General features: G+C 36.0%; 1 protein-coding gene across 6 annotated transcripts; it reads right to left on the reverse strand.

Annotated features, from left to right (window-relative positions):
* Window positions 1-1,347: 1,347 nt before the first annotated feature.
* LOC100747161 lies at window positions 1,348-21,005 on the reverse strand. Of its 6 annotated transcripts, none has more exons than XM_003487328.3 (6): window positions 20,901-21,005; window positions 17,322-17,488; window positions 14,658-14,875; window positions 12,653-12,727; window positions 9,130-9,361; window positions 1,348-5,161 (listed from the first exon to the last, which is right to left on the reverse strand). In XM_003487328.3, exons 2-6 carry the CDS (start codon window positions 17,479-17,481, stop codon window positions 5,046-5,048), a joined length of 801 nt encoding a protein of 266 aa, XP_003487376.1. In that variant the 5' UTR covers window positions 17,482-17,488; window positions 20,901-21,005; the 3' UTR covers window positions 1,348-5,045. The 6 variants fall into 6 exon arrangements, with proteins under 6 accessions (XP_003487376.1, XP_024221565.1, XP_024221563.1 ...); XM_024365797.2 differs by lacking the exon at window positions 20,901-21,005 and adding an exon at window positions 20,628-20,806; XM_024365795.2 differs by lacking the exon at window positions 20,901-21,005 and adding an exon at window positions 18,079-18,658.

A 21,005-nucleotide genomic window follows, 5' to 3' on the forward strand; every position in this document is an offset into this window, starting at 1 on the left:
AGAAGGCAGAGTTTGAGTTTGCTTCATTTTTACATATTTAGTTCAGCTTTATACATTAATTCTAAATCTTTGGTTATGTTTTGTGCTGATCCTAAAAGAATAGAGGCGTAATATTGTGACAATTAATGGAGACAATGACATTCGATGCAAAATTAATTGGTGACATTTGATTTATTTTAGTAATTTTTACCTTATTTTTTCCATTATATTTTATTTAATAATTGATATGTAGATATTCGTATAACACATGACGATTTTCCATTAAGAACATAATATTATTATAATCAGTAATAAATATTATCTTAAATATTATTATATCTTTTTTATTCGTCAATTTAATCAATTTGTCTATTTGATCAGGTTAAATTTGCCCGCGCTCATACATAGGAAAATCGAGCGTTCCTATTGGTGCAAAATATTGCAAAATCCCTACCTCTAATGAAATTTGTGGAGCAAGAATGCCTCGCGTCAACTCATCATTATCAGTACTTTTATTTCGGCTTTCCTTATCATCATTTTTCTACACTTCTATCTGCTTCATTTAAATAAAACGTGTTTATTTAATCGCTTACTGATCATCATTTTATGACGATATTATCAGACGATATTCCCGTCATTAAAAACATATTTATCCTTGAACACAGATTTTCTAGGAATTTGACAACTCTGACTCGTAAATAAATGACTTTGTTGCGGGGCATTTAATTTCTCGTTAACCAAAATTCATTGTGTAAACCTTGTCGCTGGCAGTCAGTTCAGTGTCGAAAATCGAAGCGATTAAACGTATATCGGTGTCACTCCGTAACAGATGTCTGCTTCCCTACATGAAGAGCAGAGCTTGCTTAAAAATGTTTTTATATAAAATTAGTAAATTTTTGCGTAAAAGGGGGTCGAATGGGATCGTGGATATGGGAGGCTTCATACGCAGCGATCTCCACGCGGTGAGACTTGGGCAATCAGTATTATTTCATATACAGTTACTAATTGCATCACTTATATGACACAAATATGAATTGTGTAATAAATAATATGAGCTAATTGGATGCGATCGTGATTGCATCATGTATTTAGAACATTTATTAGGTAGTTCCTATGATTTCTGTATATGTAGAGATTTTTATCTTGTAGTTGTCTTAATAAAGCATCATGCTCAAAAATGTCAAAAGTTATCATTGTAGTTTTTGAATTTTAGTCTACAATATATTAAATTATACAATTAATTCTGTGTTAAGAGGAACAACTATTGTAGAGATATTCGTATTGCAATTGTATTCTTCACAATTTCATAGCAAAATTTTACTTCAATTCTAAGAATAAGGATAAGAAAATTACATATAAATACCGTCGTATAAAGAATCAAACTTTTATTTCGATAAAAATCCAAACGAACAAAGATTCATTCTAGTAATTACTTGCACAGCATAAAATTTGATAAATCGGTTAACAGATGACAACAGTGGCGAAAAATTTAAATAAATATTTTACAATCATCTTAAAATAAAGTTATTACCCTTTTTTATCAACAAGTAACGTATATTTAGTATCTTTTGCGTAATTTGAAATTTATTTTCAATTCGTCTTATTAAATCCATGTCTTAGTTTTGAACTAATTGTAAGATGCGGGAGTACAATTTGTAACATTTTTGCGAACAGTGCTTCTTAAATTAAAAAATAAAACAAAGCAACCGCGTGTGAAGTTTCATTATATAAATACAGTAAACCCTTGATTTTAAGGATTAATTAGAGCAACGGTTATTAAATATTTAAGAATCGAAGAAATTTTTAGTCAATATAGAAAACATAAAAAAAAAACATAAAGTTGCAAGTTAAGTTCGAAGTTTATTTGAATAAAAAATCCGTCAAATCGAGGGTCTATTGTAACATTCAACATCACTTTCCGATAAAAGTAACCTCAGTTCACTTAGTAATAATATTCGCGCCCTAACCTCGCCATCATTGATTATTCAACGCTCGAATAATTACCCGAACAAGTATTCATTTAATATTCGCTTAAAAGTGACAACACAGTCCTCGGTATATATGTTATATTCGACTAGATTATATCATATAAGTCTCTCTACTGTTTTTTTTTTTTCGTTTTTCATATTTTTACCTGTTTGACATCCGGACGAAGACGAAATTGTCTGGAGCCTCTAATACACGTGTATAGTGTATCTAATATCGCATATATTAATAGAAATAATCTCAATTCTCAATGGCCAAGTCAATTGGACACTATAGTTACAATAATAATCGCAATAACTTTCTAGATCTTTTCCTTTTTCTTATATGCTACTGTTCTGAAAGTTTTGTATAAACCCTGCTAAAATTTTATTCACTATGATCTTAATCTTTTAACTCTACTATAATCTTTGAATTATATTCCAATTTTTTTCTTGTTTCAATAAACAAAGAACAACGATTTTTTCACTCTTCCTTCAAACTTAAGACATTCCTTTTTTTTTTATATACAATTGATCAAGTCGAAAACGACCCAAAAGACGTAGCAGGATTATTTGTTTACTCGCTGTCTGTAATCGTAGTTGCAATTTTTTGAAACAATTGATTTATGCCAGTTTTCAAGTGAAACATATTTTATCTTCAATATGAGACTGTTCGTGTACTGTATAAAATAGGATTGTTCGTCGAAATTCTTAAACTGTTGTTTCAACTTCAAAACAATATGTGAAAAAGGTACAGGTTATGTGCGTTGAAAGCCGAAAGTAGTCTTAACAAGTACATACATATCTACTACTCGTCAGTATTTATGCTATGTGAAATGATATCGCAACGTTAAAAAAATATTTTCGACTTTAAAAGTGTATCATCTTCAGACGATGCACATTAATCGTTCGAAATATCGACAACACTTCTCTCATTCTTATTTACGTAAAAAAAGATTCTTAAGCTATGATTACGTGTTAGTTTATTATTCATGATCAGGCCTATACTTTTGGCGCATCGTCAGCGCTACAAATAACTTTTTACCTGGAAAAGTTCTGCATTTTTTTCACGTTATATGTTAATAAATATATGCTAAAAGAAGCATGGTTTACATGCTACCTTCTTTATCCTATGATAACGTCGAAAATATGTATATGTCCTATTGATAAAAAATAATTTGTGCAGAATAAATATAGACTAATTAACAATAACAGCAACAATGTAAGCTCGATAACTCGTCTCGATGCAATTAAAGCAATGATAAAAGAAGTTATTAATGATACATAATAACGATATATTATTCTTTAATGATTTTGCGAAATAATATTTTAGATTGAAATATGCTATTTGCAAACTTGATTACAAAAAATTCAAACAATCAATATCTTCCTAAATTATATATGATATTGTAAATATTATACGTTTATCCACAGTAAATGCTGATATCTCACTGCTATTTTTTTGCAAAATTTTTAAGTGAAAAATAAATGATATTGTTGACAGAAAATTCCAAGATACAAGGATAGTATTTTATACTACCATTTAAATTAACTAATTGCGACCTGTATTGCAATTATTGCATCAATTAAAACACCACTTTATTCCTGTTTCTCATGGCTACGTGATTGAAATTAATTACAAACAAGCAGACGTATTAATATGTAAGTACGAATTGGTTTGAAACACGCGCACGGAAGAAACCAGAAACATTGTTACAATTTCTCAATTCGAATGATAATAAAGATAATTGTCTTTGATCAAACATAGGCCTCTCTATTTATGTCGTTACGTTATAATTGATTGTTGAATTGCGCGCTAGTTCAAATACGCTAGGCTCGGTCGGTAAATATGTCAGACTAATTTATAATTGAAACAAAGACCGGTTTCTAGAAAAATTTTCTGAATTACACTCACTCATCGACTTGCAAATACGTTATAACACTAAAAATAAATAATTTAGGGAAAACGACAGTGTAAAAATTTAGAAGCTTTTTCTCGTAATTTATAAATATAAATATATCGTCTTACAAATTGATACTTAAAAACATCTATAATTTTGCATATTGGATAAAAATATCTCTAAATTTTGGCAGCATCTAAATTCCCTGATTTTTAGTAATAACACTACTTTGTACTACTTTAATAAGTAATAGCTTAATTCCGCCTATATCAGTGAGCGAGTGTAATCAAATTTCACTTCACAACAATGAGTCTTACTCGTCTAATTTCTTGGAATACGCGAGCAAACTTGCAGAAAAAAGCGGTACGTTAGGGTCGTCGAGGATTTGATAATTCGAATAAATATTTTTACTTGATTTTTATCTTGGAAAATATCTTTCAGAGTCTAAAATTAGATTTAGATTTTAAACTTTTACGTGAAACGAAAATAGATATCGCTTTCTTTGACATTAGATCATGTAGCTAAATCTTTTGTCGTTAAATACGAGCACATTGCGTGCAAGGGTTTAAAATTATGCTGCATTGATAACTTATCAAATGCGCGCGTGCGTTTGTTACATACATTTTACTTTGAGCTCTGGTCTCATTCAACATATCAAAACGAATAAAAGAATTTCAATAATATTCCCTCCATCTATCTCTCTTTCTCTTTGTGATTTCGATTCTCACCGTGATGTTTCGATTGCGTAATAGGGACATTTTTCATTTCATCCGAAACAGAGCATACCTAACCTGTGACACAACGAGACAATCTACAAATCTTCGTCAATTGGTATATTCTCCGTAAACACAGATCACGAAGTACAGAACGTTCGAAATTCTTTCCGCACCAAACTGACGTTAAACTTGAAACTTTCGCTTCCGTTATCAAACGAACCTGTGAGTCAACTTCGATACGATTCTTTCAACAGAATCGAAGAATCGTTGACATCTCGAGACTCGCGACTCGAGAATCGTTTCGGCGAACCTCGATCATGCGTGAACTCGTCAAGGAGCTTCCAAGTGCCCTTTCCTCGTGGACACGCTCCTCCGAAACAATCCGGGAACTTTCAGCAGACGTTTTAGCACCGACAAAGCACGGTTCGTGTTCTGAATGCGAGAAGTCATCTCGATCCGGTCGCGGACCGGAATGCATTAGCGTTTTATTCGCTCGACATCAATTGCACACTGTCGTCCGCTGATCTGTGAAGCCGTCGAACGTCCGACAATGAACGAATCGGCGTTGGATGCAACAACGAAAATGTGTGTGAGTGGCGATCTGAAAAATTTCAATAGAAATCCAATGTTTTCATCAAAACGGTGTCATTTAATATTTAATAATGTTTGCTTCTCTATCTTTCTACTTTATTCAAAGTTTGAAAAGAAGAAAGAGGTTCGTGTCTCGGATAGTTCAATCTTTTATAAAGTATTCCTCTATATTTCGACCTTGGTTTTAATCCCAAATTTTATTTTAGCGAGTGTTTCGTCCAAGATCTGCTAGTGTGTGGACTCTTCAGTAAGGCTCTCACCTAACAGACCTATACCTTAGACACAACGAGAGAAGACAGAAAGAAATTTTATTTTAGTGTTCAACGCTAGAACTACCAGAGCGATTAAAATGATCACGTAGTAATTTTTTCTATAAATTTTATAGATTTACAACAATGCATTTTTGAGGATATGAATATTTTTTTATGAAAGCTTCCTTTTTTTTCTCGGATTATATTTTTTCACATACCTTTCATTTCATTTCAACTTCTTCGATACAAGTTTTATAGTAGTTCTAGCGTTAAGTAGCTGAAGAATTGTAAATTATAGAAACTATATGCTAAACAAGTTGAATATTAATACGACGTGACATAGCTGCATGTTCGTTACATCGATGGTTGCATACGTGCAGGCGCATGCAACGATACATCGCGAATTACATAGCCGTGTACTTCTCGTGCATCAGAAATTTTGAAGCTAGTAACATTCTCGCTTTTATGTAATGAATATTATAAATACCCATGTTACATAGCAATATATTACTGAAATAATATTTATGTAATTTCCATTATACGCTGATAATGTTTTAGTAGTTTTCTTAACAGCATCAGTAATCCTTAAAATAAAAACTCATTAAATTGTGATTTTTCTTATCAATTTGATTGAAAATGTAGAAGGTGAAAGCTGTTTAAGAAAGTACGTTTATTGGTTTGCCCCTCGTTAATTCTTGTAAATTAATTCTCTGCTTGTTAGAACATTTCTGAAACATTAAAGCGTAGCAAGCGAGCCGGGGTTACTGGCCTAGATAAAAAATACGATGTCTCACGTGCGTGCATATGAGCCACGAACGGACGGCATAAAAAATCGCGCAATGCGACAAGCTGGGGGCGATTAGAATCAGTCACGCGCGTTTTCACCAACGACAGTAAATCAACCAACAAGAAAGAATAAAGGAAGTAGCGACGATCGTGCGACACGCGCTGCCCTGTCAGAGAGTCAATCAATTTTTATCTTGTCTTGATTTTATTATAATTTATATATAATGCTCGTGTTCCAATGTTATTTTCGCTGCCTTATTATTGCCTGCTTAATTGATATTTGATAATACTCTTAATAATTGACACTTGATAATAATATTGATATTTAATAATAATTGATAATAATATGTAATAACGAGGCAACAAATATGATCGTTAAATATTCCTATTAGTAGCTTCTTTTTTCTCTTAATTCTTTTAATCCGCGAAAAGCGCGAAAGGTGAAAAGATCGCTAGTCAAACTTTCGAAATTATCGCCATTATTTTGATTTCGCGTGTAACCCTGCTCCTCGTTCGGATCAAGAATCTTCCCAATCTTTTTATTTCAAAGTAGAAGCGTATACAAAACCACAGACGCCATGAAAATACATTCTTCAGGATCCACACTATCCGCAGGTTTGATTATTTTCTTACAAGAAAATTTATAAATATTACTTAAACGTACATAGATATATATACGCAGAACGGTAATGAGAAAGCTGTATAAGATCTTTGAAAAAAAATTCCGGGGAAGGTTTAGAGAGGCGCGTCTTGGAATAGAATAGTTCCCTTTAACCGAAGGGAAATGCACCGCAGGGGCGAAAATATTTTCTACCAGTGGAAAGTCGGTGAAGAACCGATCGAAAGTCAAGGCACGCCCACCGTGTCACGTACCATTAATTTATGCAGGTTAAAAATAAAGTGAAATCGATCGCGTCTGTACGTTTGTGAGCGCCGCGGGCATCAAGGTCGCCAGATAAGTGTCAATCGTGAATATATGAATTCGCTAATGTCCTAAAGAAGCGTGTCTACGTTGGGATTTCCATATTTCACTATATTGGCTGTGGTACCGGCGCTCTTCGCGTTTTCAAGGATTCACGCTCGTTCATATGGATGTGGAGTTGTTGGCTGAACGTAACCATAATTATCATCTAATTTATTCACAGATCGAAGGATTTCTGCAAAATGGGAATATGATTAGACGTATAATCCTTGGGAACGATATACATACGTCGTAGGATTATACGTTAAAAACATTCAGCGGCTATTAATGCAACCACCGATCTGGTACTATCGTAGAAGCATTTTGGATGATGACATTTTCTAGCTGCACCGATATTTGTGAATAATTAATATCTGAAATTTTTGTATTACGTGTGTTTCTGATGTGAAAAATGGCCTTGCCTTAAATTATATGAAACTCTCATATACAATCTTTTGTAAATATGTTACGATTTCTGCTTAGTGTCTTCCATAAATAACGTAATAGTTTTGACATTATGCTATCTATCAATTAAGAAACAGAATTTAACAATACAAGTTTGCCACGTGATGTAATGTGAATTAAATGAAGTTCTTCAACACTTTCCCGATCTTATACCCGATCATCAATCGTACGTATATTTAAATACGAGATTGTTCGATTATGATACTTGTGCGTGGGGACATTTATATCTACCCTTTCTACATTAAAATAAGGATGCAAGTTCTATTTAGATGGATCTATTTAGAGTGACCTTGGTGGCGGCCTTGACGCCTGCATCTATCGATCTTCCTGTGTGAAATTCTAATGAGACACTTGATTTATTTTAATTTCCAAGTGGCTTCGATTTTGCTCCTGTTCCGCTTAATGCACTGTCCGTGTCGTGTGTCGTTTCGGGGCTTAAAATATGACAACACGCGTATACCGACCGACTAATAATTTGCATAAATATCCGCGTGGGCTAAGGGACCTTGTTATTTTCAGATTGTTAAAACAAACGATACTTTATTATATTAGTATTTTGGTACTTTGGAGGATGATATTTTTAAATAAAATGGTTAGCATATGTAACACATTACGTTGGTATTTATAGCGATATTCTATGGAAAGAGATTATTATTATTAAAATAGGATAAAATATGTTAGAAATAGGTAGAAACTGATACAGAGGCAGTTTGAAGATCACGATAGAAAAACTGTACAATATCCATCAGACAATCCGTAGAACGTGGAAAGAAAATAATACAAGAAAGAAACAAAGGAGAAATTACTAACTTAATAACCAAAAAAAAAAAAAATGATTAATTTCTAAATAAACCATAAATCACCTGAGAAAACTTTAATAAGACTGTTGCAAAGATTGTGAAACGAGAAAAAACGTTGGTAGATTAATTTATCAACTCAAAAACTAAGATGCTAACTTTATATGGACGCCAGAAATTACATAATAAGTTCTTAATAGTTGTAATAGCGAACGAGAGCAAGGTAAAAGTTACCAACTTGATAACTCGAAAGTGATGAAGTCAATTTGGAACGAAGCATGAAGCATCTACAACTAGTCAAATTCTCCACTATCTCCATCTTCTACTAATTCTTCTAGTGATAACTGAAAGCAATCTGTCGACTACCACGATCGAAATTTCATTCGAAAAGCCCGAAATACCATCGAAAGGGCCCACTCAACGAATATGATCCTCGTTAACGTCGATAATGGCGAACAACCATGAGAATGGACGATTATAAGAATGTGATATATATTTATTGAAAGCATCGGACCCCAACGCCAAAGACAAGCGCCAAATTTACGTTGCCACAGCTTACGTACGCGAAGCACGCAAACGATTCCTATTGAAAAAGAGCTATCAGCTGTACGGACACATATGTGCAATATATATACACGTACACGCGTACGAGATAACACGAAAGGAGCGCCGTTGCGATAAAAGAAAAGTACAACTGTCTATTCGTTTGGATTCGCACCTCTGATATCCGTGGATGGCTCGCTTCTGGACAGCTCGTGATCGTTGCCACGGCACGAAGTCGCCTTCGACGGGCTTTTGTAATGAGCCAGCACGTCGTTCTTCCCCGACGAACTCTGATTTTGATGAGGAAAATGGAAAGTCGTGGTGTGAGGCCACGATGCGGGCGGTGGACTTCGTACCAGGTGCTCGTGCACTTGGGCTAAGGTTAATGGATCGGTGTCGCCCAGTTCCTGAAAACGAGGATTTTCTATTTATAGAGGATGATTCAATAATCGTTAGGCCGCCAATGTTTACGCAAATTCGTATTTTTATGGAATTAAAATGAAATTAAATTAAGGAGCTTACGTTTGTCTACGAGAGCAAAGCGAAGAAACACTCCAGCGTATTCAATTTTTATCCAGTATACGTTTTAACGACCATTCAGAACGTCGATACAAATTCGTATTTTCATGGAACCAATTAAAGAAATGGAACCATAGAGGATGTTGAAAATCGGATACCTCGAAATTTACAATTAGCAACTTGAAACTCATTTCTCTGCGAGAGGAAACCCCGAACGAAAAAATGTTATTCTTTTCTCTTTCGGTTTATTTTTGTACATAAAATAACCGTTCGACCGCTTGTACCATGATTTTGCAGATACTCCGTATATGCATTGTATCTGGCTTCTTTAATTTTTACCCGGTATATTATTCCAGTTATTTAATATTCCATATTATATAATTTCTACGAGTGTATCTGTAATTATATCGTTGAACCATAAAATTGCAGACTTGAAGATTCAAATTTTTATAACGCCAGTTAATTTTTGTAAATGCATAAACATCCGCCAAACAGTAACGTTACAAATGCGAAACGAAAGATTCTACGTAGGAAAAGGAATAAGTGGAGAGTCTACGACAAAAGTCTTTTTATATCGAACGTCAGTTCGTTGTTCGAGCGTTTCCACTGTTTTCAGAAAGCTGTACATCCTATTAAAATCAGCGCGGAATATTAATTTCTCAGGCCTTGCTTACCTCCTAACATAATTTATCAAGCAAAGTTTCACAGTATCAGGAAACTTTCGCTCGCTAGTATTAGTACTACAGTACCATAAATTTTATTGATAAGCAACCTACGTAGCTAGTTACGTATCTAGGTCTAGGTCTATTTGTAGTTTGATATTTTATTACTATTTACTTGTTAGCGCCGAAATTAACTTTAAGCACAGAGATAAATTTATTCCACGAATATTACTACTGCGGTATATTATTTTCGTACATATTAAAGATGCTCGTATTAAAGCAAAGCGTTCGTATTAAAGATGCTTTAATCTAATTGTCTTTCGATAATCGACTTTCCATATCTTGCATCATAGTGGTTTTAGAAGTTACGCCATCGTTCCATTAATAAAGTTAATTCTAACTATTAAATCGCATCCTTATTATATCACAAATTCTAACAAGATACGCGTAAGATTAGCGATCGATCTGGCTTTTATTTCCTATTAAACATCGATTCGATGTCGAGAGTCCTCTACTCGGATAGGAATACTGTAGATTAGAAAAATTGCAGTGACCCGAGATAACCAGATAACACAAGTGGTGTAATTGACGTTCCTCTGTTCAGTTCAATTATCTCTGCTTTCCACTTGAAAGATACGTCAATTTTCAAGATGCAAAATTTTCCCCGAATTGCTTCGAATGATAAAACAAGGTTGGCATTTATTTACGTCGCTATCGCGATTCGCTTCCACTTTAATCTCTATAAAATAGACAGTACTTATCTGGCCAAATAATCAATTTTACGTATGCTGTTATACGATGCAATTAAACGGTGTAAAATCAATATCCATAATCCAGCAAGTTCGAGTGGAAAGTATAGAAATATACGAAAGTTTAAGAATCATCGTGTAATTTATGTTCACCTTCTCGCGACTTTATTTTATTTTCTGCGAATTTGCATATCGAGTATCGGGTTTACCGCCCTCGACGATCGAAGTTACGGAAATTCATCGAAAGCTCGACAATAGAATCTAGGTAGAGTAGATATATCAAGTCTCGTATAGCAGCCATTATACCTAAGGCTTATTGTAATCGTGACTCGTCAGCTCAGGGTTAATGGATCGAACGTACCATCCCTTATAATGGACAACTGTTATGAATGATCGATAATTACCGACTAATTCTACAACCGGTAAATCGATCTCTTGCGTTTTATTCTAAGAATACCGGCCACAGAATGAATCGTGGGAATAATATCGTGATGACTCAATTTTATTGGAACAGCTAATAATTTCCTGGCATGAATTTAGCTTTTTATAGAGATTACACGTTGCTCGCGTATTGCTGAACGATGACATTAGGTCGTCCGAAAAGTTTCTTTCGTTTTATAAGGAAATATTGGACGCACCACATTTTCCATTTTATATTATTTTATCGAATTACGTAGGATCCATTCTATCAAAATAAAGATCACAACGTTCGACAGATTAGGTTTTGTGTTTGTTTAAAAATGCATCGTTGGAAAAGACGTGTCTGTAAAAGAAAGACACTTTTCGGACAACCTAATATATACTCTGGTACGTATACTTTGGACTAATAATCCTTTTAAAATACATTCTTTCGCGTATATTCAAACATATGTAGTTCAAGTTACAGTTACGAGCGTTTTCCAATTTTTCCAATTTTTATCCGAACGCTAGCACCGAACAATTATAGTGCTTCAGAAACTTATGTAATAACCGATAATACCACGTCAGGATTCTCGGTGTAATCCACGCGCTTCCAAGAAAAGCATTGTGATCCATTCGATACGGTATCAGTCGCCACGCAAGCAATTTTCTAAAAATTCCTCTCGTGTCAAAACCGCTTCTTATCCGCGATATCTTTTTTATTGTTCCTGACGTATAAAAATCGGTGTAAAAGAGCAGCAGAATTTTCTGCGTCACCGAAGAAAAATATATTCGAATCTTTGAACATCGATCTTCAACAATACGCGAGTACAGTGACTGGAAATTTGTAATTCTTTAAAAAAAAAGACAGAGAATTATTTTTGAATTTAGATATACAAAAATCCACAGAATACACCAAAGATATAAAAATATAACAAGATACGTAAAATATCCCGAATGAAGTATTCGTTACAATATCCAGTAGGCGAAACGAATTTATAGTTAGCTGCCATTTCTGAAATAACTAGAAACATCCGTGCTATCGTTCAAATATAACAAGAATCGCCTGAAAATCAAACTGCTACCTTGAGACGTCTAAAAGGCAGATACATAAAAATAGTTTCTCGATAACCCGTGTCCTTTGTACATCCATGACACATGCCAAAATGGTCGCGACCTATTCTAAAAGACCGTTCTGTAGAAGAAAAGACGTATCGTTCTCTTAGCCAGGTCCCTTCCTCTTTCTATCGCTCGCCATCGTTATCAAGTTCACGTTAGCATTAATAATGCAAGCTGGCCAACCGATCGATGCTTCTTTCACGCTTCCATGGACGTAGACAAGGGCGAACGAACGGGAAAAATTGCTCACCTGAGACATCAGAATGGCATCATCGGACTCAGACTCTTCCAAAGACTCGACCAGACTCTCGCGACTCGCCAGTACCTGGAAAATGCGAACACTGTCGTTCATCTACCTATATATGTGAAATAAGGCGTCGTTGGTCATCGAGACAGAGGAATTTCGAAGACACGGGAAATGGCGTGAATCGTAAACTTATTCGTGTGTGACTTTGAGTAATGGAGAGCAAGCGGAAGAGACTCACACCGAGGAAATCGAGTTATCTTTTATCTGTGAACGCTTGAAAGTGCAGGAAATATGAGTTGACGAATCTCTGGTAATGGAGGATTTTTATCACTGAGGCAGAGACTAGAAATTTATTCGATCGTATCGTTGAAATATGTAAAAGTGAATCCTGAATTCTCTTTATGGTCGATGTCGAAGGGCGATAGGAAAAAGAAATCTAAGATTTTAAACAGTCTGATACATATTTATACCGTGGAAGAATACAAGATACGATAAGAAAAGTTGCACGATATTAGCCAACAGATATTACAAACGGAACGTTAAAAATGGAAAATGGTCACATACAAATTTCACTGATCACGGTGTGAAATTCTTTCCCCATTGTTATATTCTCATTTCTCCTTTAGCGTCGATCCTTTCGTTCGTCTTCTTGTCTAAATATGTGTCCAAATATACACGATGATACGTGAAAAAGGATTCGAAGAACAGACAGGAAGTAATACATCTTCGTATTTCAATCGAATTAGCTGGGCTGTTATAATTTTATATAGACACAGACAGACGTTATTGTTCATACTGAAAACAGCTTATCTGTTATCTATGTTCTTTGAATTCGCTATTGGTGGAAACGCGAGTGTACTTCGATTGTTGGAATTATTGCGTTTGAAGTAGAATACTAATGGTATTGGTGGATGTGAAGTGATGTAGAAAACTGGGACAGAGGGTATAGGTTTTTTTTTTTTTTCCTTTGGATATAAATAGAAGAAGAAAGTGGTACGTGGTGATTGGATGGGTTAATGAGCTTTATCTTTGGATTAATTGATTTTACAGAATGTACCTCTCATTGATCTATACGTAGAATTAAATTTCTAGATTAAACGTTAAGAGTAAGAGAATTGAGAAATGAAATTCTAGAAATATTTGGAGATCGTAGAAGGTTTGCAGGTTTGGTATTTGATCTGGAATTATACAAATTTAAATTAACAGGAGGAGTCGCTTTTACTAATCAGCTACTCTCAGTAATGAAAAGCATAAGAAAATCTTCTTTAGAATAAATGAATTATTTTTCATTCAAAGACTTGTAAATAGCGTATCTTAGATAACGAATAATAGTATAATAATAATAGATTCGTATGATTTTTTCATGTTCCTAGCACGATGAGCAAAAGACCTAGATGAGCGAATGTATGAGTTTTATTTGTACGAAATTATGAGTCACCATACGCGGTATACTCTGCAAAGGAACGAATTATGCTGGTATGGCGTGCGGGCTGCTTAATGAAATAAGGAAGACTGGTTTTAAACCGTGAATGAGCAAACTGAATTGTACCGATTCGTGGAAAATCACTGTCCATTGTCTTCTTTCTTTTTCCTTTTCTACCACAAATTATCATAATTTGTCATACCGTTGTTTCAACTATGTCAAATTTCCAATCGCATCGACGACATAAGAATTCTGCGATCGTTTGAGTTTTGGTTAAATCGTAAAAAAAGCGAGAACCGGATCGTGAGAACCGTGAAAGAACCTTCCAGTACCAATCGTTCGACTTTCAGCGAAATCACGGAATCGCCATTAATCAAACCTAAACAGCTCTTTCCCCCATAAAAAATAATTACACCTCTCGCAACTTTTAGATACTGGCATTTGATTATTTCAAAGTTCTTTCATTCGTTTCTTATCTCGGTTGACAAAAAGTGGCTGAATCTTGAGGAAATCGTTCTCCTTCTTCCTTGTCTTTGTCGTTGGCCTGTTTGTAAACGGGCAACAAAGAGACTTATCGATTCGAACCTGTAGGAAAGGATTATCCTGTCGACTTAGCCTAAGCGCCTCCATATCCTGATCGATGTTTCGTGTTCTACCAGGTGTCAAGGTTAGAATGGAATGCGACGGTGACGGCTGACAGGCAACGACCACATCGACGGCTGCCACGCTCAAGGTCGACGGAATCCTCGATACCTGGTTGTCGTTTTCGCTGCCGCTGCGCCTGCAGGCGTTCGTTATGATCGCTGGAACAGAAATTATCCCACTAATCAGAATCGTGTTATAATCGTACGAATTCGAACCTCTCACGGCTGAAATTCCATCTCACATGAATTCCGTTCTGATATTATCGAAATTAATTATCGTTAATTAATTATCAAAAAAAAAAAATACTATTTTACTTTTCGTCTGTCGATCGAATAATAATAAAACATCTAATCGCGCTTGTTCGATCAAATTGCTTCTTCAAATAAGAAGAACAGATCGATGTGAATTTTCAACGATGATAGTATTTCATTATGATAGCGATTCTATTCGACGAACTCTTAAGAATTATAATATCGAGTTATTCCATTTATCGTTTAAAATGCATCAACCGGGCATACCGCATTTCATAGCGCAGTAGAGCAAAGACAAAGTATAGCACGCTTCTTAAAATATCTAATCGATCCAGTTAATTTTCCTAATTGTCAGATTAGGCATGTTTTATAGTCGATCGTGATGAATTGGCAATATCTAAAATGGTTTTTCTTAGTAGAGAAATATACGGCGAGGGATAGCTATACGAAAGGGTGTGGTTCGTAACAAAACAAACTGCAAACACGGGTTGTTTTTTCACCTGAGGCTCCGTTTTCGAGATAATCGACATCGAAGACGATGTTACGTCTGCGAATATCGCGTTCTATACTTTTCCTTTTCTATTTTCCGCTATCGCTACGTTTAATCGTCAATTTTTCAATCGATTGAATTTCTATTATCGTTCTTGAAGAAGAACAAATAATAGTATTTTTCAAGCATTCCGTCGAATCGATATAAAATAGTAGAGAAACGATTTAGATTTTATTGGACGGTCGTTACGTAATTGGAACACGCGTGTTGATTCCTGTTATCGCCGACTTGTTATTTGTTATCAATTGCGTACCGTGTTTCACTTTGTTTACCGTAATACTAGTCGCAATTGTTACAAACGTTTAGGCTAGTGTTTTAAGAAATATAGATTTTTCCATCGTTTGGTAATTCGCAAATCTTAATCCCCTTAGGGCTGTACGAACTATACGGTTCTCTTCGTTCAAAAGCTTAGAATTTCTATCACTGGTTGTGTAACGAAGATTCGAGAAATAAAAAGTAATTGTTTGGTCGATAGCAACAGCTCGATATTCGTATGCACGGTGGACAAAGTTTGGTCTTATCTGCAACCCGAACTGGTTAATTATTTATCATTCGGAAGTCTCGTAAAGTATATTTATATTCGGAAAGACAAATGCAATAATACGACAATACGACAATAATCGAATAGTTGGACGATGCATTCTGCTTTCGAAAAATTCATCACGAACATTCGTGATTTATATTCTTTTGAAAAGATGAGAAAAGAAAAGTGAGCGAAGAAAATTGCGTTCTTGCAAAAAGCACGGTTGACCTGTCAATTAAATTTATATATATATATATAATATTATATATTATAATAATATTATAATAATATTATATATATATAATAATAATAATATAATAATAATATATAATAATATTATATATTATAATAATATTATAAACAATAATATAATAATATTATATATATAATAATAATAATATATATATATATATATATATATATATATCGTCATTTTTACCTTGCTGAAATACGATAGAATATATTTTGTTTTATTTCTCATTTCTCATTTTTCACGTCATTAAAAATAAATTCACATCTTCCTATTCGTTTTTCGTGGGATTTATATTGCGAAAGAATTATCCGATTAATTTCTGGATATATCCAGGCAAAAGAAATATTTTTTACCTCTCCACTCGTATTTTAAGGTGTTCTTCTTTAATGTGTACGTAGTACGTGCACGTATACGTGTGCACAAGCAGAGGGTATATTATGCGCGAAAGTTTTTCTCGCACGTGTCACCGCTTGAAAAACACTTTTTCAAGCGAATTCTAGGGAAAGCAATTAAGCGACAAAAAATATTGATATATTTAAGGTTCAGCTGCTGATTACCCCGGCTTTTTTCGGAAGCTTTTCGCTTTTAAGAGCTGCAGATATTTTGTAGTCGTCCTTTTCGATGCATGTCTTGCAATAAATTGCTCGTTAGCTTACGAATATCGATATCAATGTTTTATCAATTAGCTAGAAGGTCGTTGCTCTGAAGATATTAACTAGAAAAATTCCGATTTTAAGGAATCTAGAAATAATATCCGGACAACTATGAAATCAAAGATATTTTAAATCGCTCTCACAAACGTTCGAATAAGACGTACGGGATGAAATAGATCGAAAGTAATTTAAAACGTGTCATTTTCTCTTTTTCTTTTTCTTTTTTTTTTACGTGGGCGACTTTACCCTTCTATTATGAAAGAATCTCAACTTCTGGAATTCTCTGAACGAGTGAATTTTCTACAGCGATAAAACAGAAAACCTCTTATCTAAATATCTATATGCTTTATGAAAGAAACATTTTCTCGGCTTACCAGGTGTCTCGACTTTCGGGGCACGTTCCATCTCTTCGTCCTCGTTGATCTTCATACCTAACGTCAGCTTTTTCGATTTAAAAATGTTGGACAAAAACACTGCGCCCTTGCGCTTCACACGATCGTATCGTTGAGTGTTCTCCGACGACACGTGTATCATAATTCGCCTGGAAATGACAAAAAAATGCAGCTGGTTAACTGCATCGGGCCGTACGAAGAACGTGCACGTGACAAACAAAAGATAAAAGGTGAAAGAAAACAAAAGGCAGAGGAAAACAAAAGATAAAGGAAACTACGCTAAATTTATATCCCTACGTTGGCAAAAAAAATTGCCAGCAATAAATAAGGAAACAGCTGATTAACTCCATCGACGCTTATTAACAACGCGTATAAATAAACCAAAGTAAAACGATATCGCCCGACAAAACGTTCCATTAATATCTGATTCGATCTGGCCGCTCTGGCACGAACTTTCCTTTCAAATCTACAGAAATGTTGGAAACGTTACTGCGGTGTTACTATAGCTCGACATAAATATTCCTGTTCATGCATATATCGATATCGTCGTACGATGGAACAACTTTTGGAAATACGTAAAGATGAAAAGAATCTCGAACTTGTACGTAGCTACAGCTTTTTTCATTTCTATTGCAACGAATGCACAAACGGATTATCCTTACGAAGAACATCTACAAACGATCTATTAAATATGTACGTCTACGGAAATTCTTATTAATACAACGTACACGATTTTTACCCGAGGGTACGACGAGCCAGAGCAGAAAACGAATTCTCGAATCTTAAGATATCCGGCACATGTGCCATTTCCTCCGCTCCTCACTTCATTTCCACTTTATCTAGCCTATCGAAACCCGTCCACCTTCCTGTCAACGACCGCGTTCGTCTGACAACGCAAACGTGCCGTATCTCCGCGAAAGAACAAAAGAACGAAACGATCTATCATCGAGAATGAAAAACAAAGGAAATTTCTATTCGGTAAAAGTCCTAGCCACTCCTTGCTCGCTTTTCCTACAGAACGAAAGGTTCATCGTCGTATAACGAGCAACGTCTGTGCACTACCCTTCCCACGCCGAGTCCAGCAATTTGATTTTTGACGTTCCAGCGGTTTTCCAAATAAATTTCCTACTCTTGTGGAAGACAAATCTTCTCTTAACGACGAATGGGTTTATGTAACGATTAAATCGACTTGTCGTGTTACTGTGGCGAAGACGAGGAAGAAACAAGTGTGTTATCGGTTGTTTGGTTGGAACGTTGGCGGAGAAGAAATTGGAGAAGCGTTCACGATGAACCGCGATCGCATTGCCAACTGCAGCTGCAGGAGGGTGTGCTCCGCGGCTTCTCGTAGGATTTTGCGCAGCTGCAAGTGGCTGAAAAACGAGACGGAGGGCGAGCGATCAGGGGTGGGGGCGTGCGTGATGCGATGAAATAAGAATCAACGATGAAAAACACCACAGTAGCGCGGCGAGGCAACCGCGAAGTGTTTCACCCCTTAACGTTCGTATCTTTTTCCCTTTTCTCTTTATCCGATCGTTGCAGAATCGTCGATCTTCTTCTTCCGATGGATTTGTCCCTCGTTGCTATACAGGATGTTCCAAAATTCCTAACTAAGCTTCTTCGGTACATATTATGAGTAAGAGGTACGTATTAAGAGAGAAAGATATAAAAAAGCTCTCTGTTTGTATAACACGAGAATCAACGTAAGCCATTAAAGAGCACAGAAGACTGACCGTAAAAGATCAGATTCGTTGCTCTACGAAGTTAAAGTTTTTAATTCCAATCGTTTCGATAAATCAATTTCTTCATTTTCGTCAATTTTTTGTATCGCACAGTTTAGCGTTTACGTTCTTATTTAATGTAATTTTTTCTCTTCGTGGAAGTCTAGCAATACGAGGTTTATCCGACGATCTTGTAGGCTATCGTTTCCTTATTTTCGTTGCAACGTTTTAATAAAATTTCAAACGATCTATGGTCGTACAACATTTCTGCTTGTTTGCCAGATGAACTTTTGTTGGAAATAAATTTGTATCCTTCGTAGATTATTAATACGCCGTTTAGTCATCATTGGTATAAACTGGTGCGTCTATGTTACATTTAGAAAACGATCAACTACTTTTTATAATGCGGAAAGTTTTAAAGTATAGGTCTTTGCTATCATCAAACTCTATAATGCTGTTTGTTTCAACGAATCGAACAAATATATCACTGCTGAAAGCATACAGAATTGTAAGGTATAAGGTTAGCCGCGCGAGACACGGGCTTGAGCGTTGAAGGGTTAAAAGTGGCCCGTAGTAAGACCTCTTTCGAGATCTTGCTTTACTTCCCTTTCGATCTGTCTCTGCATCGTGACCTACATATCTTCTACTTCCTAGAAACTTGCTACGCGTTGACAAAAGAATGAGAAATTTTGTTTGATCAATGAAGATTGGAGTTTACCTAGAGAAGTGGTTGGTTTTAACAGACTTTGCGTTTTACTATGGTATATCGAGTTGCACTCAAGACGAACAGTATGGTCGAAACGATGAAAACAGAGGGAAAATAGAAGGAGGGAGCAAGAAGAAAGATGTATAAATAAAAGCAGAAGTAAAAGTACATAGTAAGATGTACATATAGAAAAAGGCTAGTCGTAGATCGTTAACGTGAACCCAACACCATCCCCGACAAACCTACTCGAACCTGCTCTTTTTTCAAGCTGTCGCTACCTTTCTGACCTACATTATCTAAACTCCACCATCATCAAACATACGAACCACCTCTCTACATCGCTTATATCAAGAAACATCTCAAACATCATCTATCAAGCTCTCTCGTATATCTTCACTACGTCCTTCATCCGTTCCATTTCGTACATGTGTAACATATACACGTACGAAAGCATTCATACGTTTTCCCTTTTCAGTCGTAGTCCTCGACGACGAAGTTTCCAATGGTCGCCATTCTCACGAAGCCGTCTATCCAAAATCGCCCTTTCCAAAATTTCCAAACTTCGCCACTATCGCCACTATCGCCATACGATGACCCTACAGCGCCTACGTCGTCTTAAATCAACAAACTCCTCGACCAGCATCCAAGCTCCCACACCTCTCACAAGCTCCCCATAAATTCACCCTCCTCGTCGTCCTCGACCAACTGTCCAAGCTCCAGTATCGCCAATCGTACCATCATCTCACCGATCTTTCGTATTCGCTCACGTCTGTATATCTGCTACATTTACAAAACCACCCATACACCTGGGCTATATTTACAAAAACACCCATACGCATCCTATATTTACAAAAGCACCCATACAGCCGTATAGTGGTGCCCAGTCATCGTCCTGGACGTTCGATCAAACGGTTCCATCCAGCTCGTTGCACGCAGACACGCGACTCCGTGATCTCGTCCACGAGGGTTGCAGACACGCGAGTAGTTTCCACAGTGTTTTTCCACGGGAACATCCCGGTGTCGGCGGCGGATCGATCGCCGTCCACCGCCCACGGGACGTTGAATCGGGGACGTTATACGCGTGGCCACGTCACCCTGCTCCGCACACACCCCCTCCAACCCCTTGGTAGTACTTACTTCCCGGCGCTCCAGGCTCATCTTCCCCGGCACCGATCCTCCGCGCAGCACGTCGCCGATGAACACGAGCACTGGGTCGCGTCCGCGTCGCGACTACCGCGTCCC

The sequence above is a fragment of the Bombus impatiens genome, unplaced genomic scaffold (assembly GCF_000188095.3).
Source record: "Bombus impatiens unplaced genomic scaffold, BIMP_2.2 scf_0151, whole genome shotgun sequence".
Classification (NCBI taxonomy): domain Eukaryota; kingdom Metazoa; phylum Arthropoda; class Insecta; order Hymenoptera; family Apidae; genus Bombus; species Bombus impatiens.